The following is an 8245-nucleotide window of genomic DNA, read 5'->3' on the forward strand; positions in this document are numbered from 1 at the left end:
ATATCTTCTGAAGTATTTAGCCATTCTACATGATATGCATGCGGATGATGCGACAATTTCAGACCAAGCTTATCGCACATTTTCTTCATTGCAAAATTCTGGTAGCTACCTCCATCAATGATTACTTTGCATATCTGGTCCTCAACCATAGCACTGGCCTCAAAATGATTATATCACTATCAAGTTTGATCTTCTTTAAGTTACATACATAAAAGTTGGGTAACAACAAGCGAAGCGCCTTGGTCAAATTCACATTGAGCATTCTCCTTATCAGTAGCATCTCCATTTAAATCGTCAACAATATCTTCCTACACCTCAGTAGCAGAGTCGAACTCTCCCTATTTCGTGACAATGATAATGTTTTACACGAAGAGAGGACGAAAGTGTAAGTGGAGTGGTATTGGTAAGTGGGTCTGCCCATTGGTTGGGCTAGGCTGCGTGATTCTAGAGTGCGGGTTGTTACAGGGTGGTTCGACAAGAAGAGAAAAAAAGATTGAGAAAACAAAGAGTTGACATGAAAGAAAAGAAAAGGCTATAAATGGGTTGTCTTAGACCTACTCGGTCGAAAAATGTGTCTATTAGTGTGGCCTATTTTCGCTAAGTCATAATTTGTTCCTATTGGGCTGCATCATACCGTTGTTTATGAAATTGTTGCAAATTTTCTGGTTTACTGTAATGGTAAAAACACAAGAATTCCGGTTTATTCTCTAATTTGGTTACCAACGATGTATCCCAATCGAGGATATAGGTAATGGATGGAAACACCCTCAGCACAATGTGCCTTGAGCCATGTGCCAACCCTAAGTGGAATCTTGAAGTGCTATTGCAGTTAGTCAGAAAACCACTCGTGTCAATTTATTGATTTAATCATTGACTCAATGTAGGCATTTAGGTGAAATTATTTTCTAATTAATTGACCACACCAATTTGACATGATCATATTATTTAAAACCACTCAGGCTAAGAGCAATTGGGTGGGAACCACTTGGGCCAAGTACTGTAGCTATCATGGACACCTAGGGTTTTAAGTCTTCTTAGATTCTATGTTGAGTTGTCATCATCAAAGCATAGAATTGGGGGCTGCAGCTATCAGGTCTGCCTATTCGACGCACCTAGAATTCGGTAAGCTTCTACAAGACTCTACGTATATCGGGGGCTGCACCTAATAGATGCATCTATTTGTGGCACCTATAATTTTATTTGCAAATCCCTCCATAGCCTTTCGAATGATGGAAAGCACTTGGGAAACAACTTCAAAGCAAACTAAGTTCTTACACATTAGTTGAGAACCTATGAGCTTGGCTACGGAGGACTTGGGGGCTACCTTAGATGGCATGGATTTGTGATATCCGCATCACTTGCCTATTATTATATGGTAGGGGGTGTAATGAGATAAGGTTAATACCTTGTACAGTTTGACTCAGGTAAGAGAAATCTTTTGTCCTATGACTAAACTGGTAAACCTAGTCAGACACTACCATGTATCACATGGAGGCTAAAGTCCTACATGACTCCTATTCCCTGGTATATAAGGGGAGGTAGGGGTCCATCAAGATACAGCTAGACCCTAACAAGCAGGACTAGGGCATTACTTCGTATTAGAAGGCCCAAAATCGCAAATTCCCTTCTATCCTATGAACCATCCCTCTTTTGATCACCCTTGACACCCCTTTATTTATTATCAATGTAAAGCATTGACGGGAATGAAACCCTAATCTAGTCAGCCAAAATATCGACATTGAGCTTGCGCATGGTGGTTGGCAGTCTTCTCAGGCTTTCTAGTATGGACTTAATTAGATCGGATAGGTGGCGAATGTGTGTCTTCTCCCGGGTTAACAAATTTGGCGAATTCCTTGTTGTTTCTTCCCCTCCTAGGAGCCCTGTTTTTACCCTCGATTGCCCGTTGTCTTGTCGAACTACGGTGGCTAATATGAATACGTAGTAGTGTTCATCGGGTCCACGTAGGATTGCATATCTCCTTCTACTCAAGTACACCTCCCTTACTATGGAATTTATCCATTTACATTGGATTTGTTACCATATATAAATTGGTATGTGGTATTCCACCAAGGTTTGTGCATATTTGGCATGTATTTCAAATTCAGAAGTCTAGCTCATACCGATTTAGAGAATGACACACTTCCACACAAATGCATCGTTATCCACAATATAGACATAGGCTAAGAGATATGTTGGGTTTGGGCCTAAACATTTCTAGGTCCATTAGCCTTTTTGTAATACCGCTATAATCCCACCATTGGCTCTGAAAACCGGACACGGATTAATGGATTTAATCAGCACACGGTTTTGACGTAAACCGTGAGCCGCCCATGGTTTTGATAGTACACATATTCACGCCAATATGCATAAATCCATTTCACATTTATTCTATATATATCTTGCTTCATAGGAAAGAAAAAAATATTCAACCATTTCCGTGTTCTTCTTGTAGTCTTCATCCGTTCCAGAGAAATAGATCTAGAAAGAAACTATGGGTAGAAACAACTTCAGCGAGGGGAACTCATCAGAGGAAACAAAGGATTCGTGTGAGAACATGAAGGTAAGTCACCGATGTTCATGTCGAAATACTAGTTACAACTTTGCGATGGCTTATTATGAGTCTATTAACATACAGATCCAAACTTTGTTGGGTCGATTGTTTGAATTTGATTAATCAACTGTATTTTCCTAGGGAAAACAAGAAGATAGTGTTGTGCAGACAACTAAGAGTGAGCATGTTGAACCTTCCGAGCAAGAATCCTCAAACATGCCAGTGTCAGATCTAGGAAAGAAAGAAACACCAGATGTAGTAGAAACTCTAGCTATGAGTGTCGAGGATGTACCCGAGGAAGGAGAAATTGTTGAAACAAAATCCAAGAGTGCCATGAACAAGAAAAGGAATATTGGAAAGAGGACACGACAAAATAACAATGGGATTCAAGGTAAGGTTAGTAATTGTATATCTCACATATGTTTCTTAAGATCTTATGTTTAAGTTTCCAGATATGGGGAGAGAGGGTCAAATAGAATACAGTGAAATGGTAAGACATTAGTAACCAAATAATTGTGATATTGGTGGAAGAGTAAATTGATGTCTTGAAAAATGAAAATACTCCATTCTTGTATGTTTCCATGTGTGACGCAATTGCTTCAGTATAGAATATCCAGTGACTATAATAGATAATGTATCTAGCATTCATCTTTCTTTTGAAAAAAAAGCATACTTACACATGTACTTGTGTATCCATTTGCAGAAATCATCTGATACTAATGCGCAAGGTATGTACAAATTCAGGATTTACTCGTTTGTATGTATGGATCTTATTTGTGTGAATTCAGGATTTCCTCCTCTGTATGTATGAATCTTATTTGTGTTACTATATTTTTAATTCAGACTCTTTTAGTGCAGTCCAAAATTATCTTGGACCATTTATTATTGCTTCATCCCATGGTTGTCTTGTATTATTGGTAGTAAGATCTCAAAATAAGGAAACATTTTACATGTCATTAAAACATCATTTTGGATATGCATGTTCACTATTAACGAGATATCATATACTCTCTTCATTCTATATTATAATATTTTCTAGTTTTGCCTAGATTTATCCATGTATATGTTTTTCTATGTGTCTAGATTCATTAGCACACAAATGAATCTAGACAAAGTTAGAAAGCCTTATAATATGGAATGGAGTGCTCTATTATATTTTCAAATTGAAATTATGAACTGCAAAAAGCATTTACAAAGAAAATTTGATCAATCGTCTTTCCAAATCATATTTAAACACTATCATGAAATTTGATGCTAAATTGTTAAAATTTAAAAAATGCAGCATCTCAAATTTTGGTAAATCATACAAAAATAAATGACTTGTAATTTAAAATAAGGAAACATTTTGCATGTCATTAAAACATCATTTTGGATATGTATGTTCACTATTAACGAGATATCATATACTCCCTTCATTCTATATTATAAGATTTTATAGGTTTGTGTAGATTCATCCATGTATATGTTTTTTGTATGTGTGTCTAGATTAGATTCATTAGCACACAAATGAATGTAGGCAAAGTTAGAAGATCTTATAATATGGAATGGAGTGAATGCTCTATTTTCAAATTTAAATTATGAACTTTACAAAATATTTATAAAGAAATTTTGATCAATCGTCTTTCCAAATCATATTTAAGCACTATCATGAAATTTCATGCTAAAATGTTAAAATTTCAAAACTGCAGCATCTCAAATTTGTAAATGACTTGAAATTTAAAACTGCAGTAGAAATGTTGATGAACTCATTTTTGAAAAGTTTTTGTTTGAATACCACGGACTATAAATTTAGGAATTAAAATTGACATACAAAACATACTATTAATAATAAACTGAAGTTGGTAGATTTATTTTCCTTAATTGCAGCCCTGCACAATTAATTTTAGGAAATACACTATATTTACTTTATATTCCTACTATTCCCTCATTAGTTAAGACAAGCAAATACAGTTTTTATTTATAAAATAGTGTTAAGAACCAATGGTTAGGATTTGTCGGTGCTCTTTCCCCTGTGAAGGTAAGATGGAGCACCTTAAAATGTCACTTTTAATTCACTTGCTAAAATTTGAACTAAATTATATCTAATAGGCTTATGGGAAACACAACTTCACTGGCTACAAATGATTCAATTTTCATTAATACTTAATAAATTAAATCTTCATAACAGGAAAATTAATTTGTTTCTATCTTGTTTACTAACTTAGCGGTACTTTACATTATGTGCAATTTGAACCACACACCACTTTGATGTCCTACATTGATTTACACAGCTACCAGTAGGTCAGTGAAAGGAAAGACAACAGACCCAACTGCAGGTAATTCGAGTAAAGCTGCATTTATTTATGAAAATGAAACTTGTAATATGTGAATACTTCTCTAGTGGTACTTTCATCTAAACTAAACCTGGCTAAAACATATGCAGGGCCTACTCAGTATCCAAGGGGAAGGGGGCCAACTAGAGGCAATCTTCCATATGGTTTTGTGTAAGTGTTATTGGATGATGTGATTTCCTAAGAATTGGTGTCTTTAAGAATATGCTACCTTTGTAGCATCCAGATGTTGGGATTTCCTTTTAATGTAATGTTTTGATTGTCGCAAAGGCTTTATTTGTCAAACATGTACTTGTGCAAGAAATTCATAATTGCTTGTTTCTGAGACTAGTTTTGCACTTGAAGATTATGTGAAAGTAATCGTTAATTGTTGTATGACTTGGTCTTGTTGCTTGATGGGCATTATCAATTCTAGGATCCTTGCTCAGTATCTTTCCCACGGGGGATTCTAATCATAGACTCGATCATAAGGCTATGTTCGTTTGGTTGATGAAGATTATCTACTTTTTTATTTAACAGTATAGACGATGATATAAACTACTATAAAATGAAAATTTTACTTTACAAAGATGAGATAATAAATTTCTATCTATTTTTTCTGAAAATTACACTGTTTATTCAGAAACCATAGACGAGAAATCCGAAGAATAGTCTAGAGTAAAAGAACACACCCGAAATCTTGACAACTAATATATGCACACCTTAAGGTTGTGTTCCTTTTCAGCTAAAAGATGGAAGATTATGTAATTTTTGTGATAGATATTTAATAGTATAAATAATAAAATTAACTATTATAAAGTTAAACATCTACTTTAGAAATATGAGATGATTAACTTCTATATGATTTTATTTTGGAAAAAAACATATATATAAAAGCATAGAAAAAATCTACCATAACAGAAAGCAGCCTCAGCACGTACCACATAAGGATAGGCGTCAATTCTTATCTACACATGTGTTGTGTGTCTATGTGACTGTTCTATGCGTGTGAGAAATTATAATTGTTACTCCCTCCGTTTCAGGTTAGAAGTCGTTTTCCTTTGGTCAATGTCAAATTATTCTAAGTTTAACTAAAGTTATGGATAAATATTATAACATATACTACACCAAATTAGTTTCATTAAATCTATAATTGAATATATTTTCATGATATGTGTCTTGAGTTATAAATGTTACTATTTTTTTATAAACTTGGTCAAACTGGAAACAATTTGACTCTGACAAAAGTCAAAATAACTTATAACCTGAAACAAAGGAAGTATTTATTAGTTTACACTAAGGGCCTGTTTGGTGCAGCTTCACTCCAACATTTTTAACTCTGCTCTAACTTTCTTCTGCCAAACGGCTCCAACTACAGAAACTCTGAATCAAAAAAAAACTAGAGTTGGAGGCCAACTCCACGTTTTTCTTGGAGCTCCTCAAGGGGTGCTCCTAAAACCAATCTTATCAACCAAAACATGGAGTTGAGGGGTAATTACCCATCAATGCTACCCATTACACACGTACCCCTTCACTAAAGAAAAAAACCCGACCCCCCTCCCCGTCATTACTGTTCACAGGTACAATTCACCCGTGAACAGTAGCATCGCCGCCCCTCCCTGACCGCCAAACCCTAGGGCGTCGCCGTCCCTTCCGTTGTCAGTGGCCCTCCATGGATGGCAGAATGGATCTCCCCAATCTTCGTGATCCCTCCAATATAAATACTCGCTATAGTACTAAAAGGGCAAAAAAGTCATATCTCACCAAGCTCTCCTTTTTCTAGAGTTGGATAAACGAATTTGCCAAACATGTACTCAGGATCCTGGATTTACGAGTTCTAGAGTTGCGCATCCTAGATTTGCTAATCCTGGAGTTGATTTTCTGGAGTTGGAGTGCTCCCAAACAGACCCTAATATAAAACCGGTAGTGTTAAAGCGCACGCTGCAATTACAATATAACACACACCCTCTCACTCTTCCATGGATCGCTTGCACCAAGATAAAAAAATACCACCATTCCATCACACACACCCTCCGGCCAGCCGTCAGAAAAGGTTACGACCATCACATTGCAATTAAAAACATGACATGTCTTAAACTAGTGCCGACTATGGATTACTAGCAGACCGATTCACGTTCGTCCCTAAAATCCGAGAAGGACATCTAGACTAGAGTTTCAGTGTTAAGTGGCAGTAGGGCCACAATGGCAGATTTAGAGACAAGGCCAGGGGGCAGATTAACTGTAATGGATGCCTCAAAGGAACTAGACAAAACTGTTGGGAATAGTCCCATATTGAAAGTTTAGAGACAGTTGAGACAACTTAAAAGTAGGAGAGTCACTCACCAACTGGTCTAGCTTTTGGAGTGTAAAAAATCTTCCTTCTGGTTGGGCCGACATCAAGTGTACTGGTGGACCCATGGGTGTGCGGGATGTATGTGCTCGTGTGTGGAGCCATTTAGTAGGGTGTAGAAAGGTTTTCTCCTGGTTGAGGTGCAACTAGTGCTAGCGGACCCGTGGGTGTGAGAAAAATAGCGACGAGAAACCGACGGGCAATTTTTTGACCTACTAGGTAGAATATACTTCACGTACTCTCTACTTTCAATTAATATATATATATATATACATATATATTTGGGATTATAATCTTATACTAGAACTTAAATATTTGTTGTTCTATTATTTGTTCTCTGAGTTATTTTTTATTTTAATATTCTTACTAATTTTTAATCCACATGTTTTCTCACTATTGAGGGGATCATAATCCTTTTTTTCTCAACCTCAATCAAGCTAAGTAACTAAAATTCTTAAATTTTAGAGGGGGCGAACAGTGGCATCTTCGATACATTGCAAAAGTTAGTTGTTTATATTAGAAGCCGGTATTCACAAGTTATATCAATACCATCATATTTTTGAAAATGCAAAAATCTAATACTATACTTAGTGACCCTTAATGTATCTTTAATTAAAGAGAAAGTTCATGTTTGATGACTCAATTATGCCCATGCTTCATTTTTTATCACTAAAAATAGAAAATTGTCCACTTTTAGTTTCTCAACTTTTCGAAGTGTGAACTTCTGATCCCAGAGCTCAAACAAACAGGTAATCAGTGACATGACACCTACGTGGACTGTACAAGGTTAATGGTGAGGACATCAACATGACAACAAATAAATGAAAGCAAAATAGAGAAAAAGTAAAGACAAATACTATACTACCTATAAGTTAAGCTCATCACATTTTTCGCTTTGTCTCGTATATCCTATATGAAATATCTCTTAAATGGCTAATTAGGATGACAAATGACACCATGTCATAAAAAACCATCTTGCTTTCGATCCAGCAAAAAAAAGGAACGGTTTCATACATATCTAAGGAAGAAAATATA

At 35.8% G+C, this 8245-nt stretch overlaps 1 protein-coding gene across 1 annotated transcript; it reads left to right on the forward strand.

Annotated features, from left to right (window-relative positions):
- Positions 1–2491: 2491 nt before the first annotated feature.
- Positions 2492–5057, forward strand: LOC102717549. The gene is made up of 3 exons (XM_040527920.1): positions 2492–2560; positions 2693–2947; positions 4974–5057. Exons 1-3 carry the CDS (start codon positions 2492–2494, stop codon positions 5055–5057), a joined length of 408 nt encoding a protein of 135 aa, XP_040383854.1.
- Positions 5058–8245: the final 3188 nt, after the last annotated feature.

The sequence above is a fragment of the Oryza brachyantha genome, chromosome 9, assembly GCF_000231095.2.
Source record: "Oryza brachyantha chromosome 9, ObraRS2, whole genome shotgun sequence".
Lineage (NCBI taxonomy): Eukaryota > Viridiplantae > Streptophyta > Magnoliopsida > Poales > Poaceae > Oryza > Oryza brachyantha.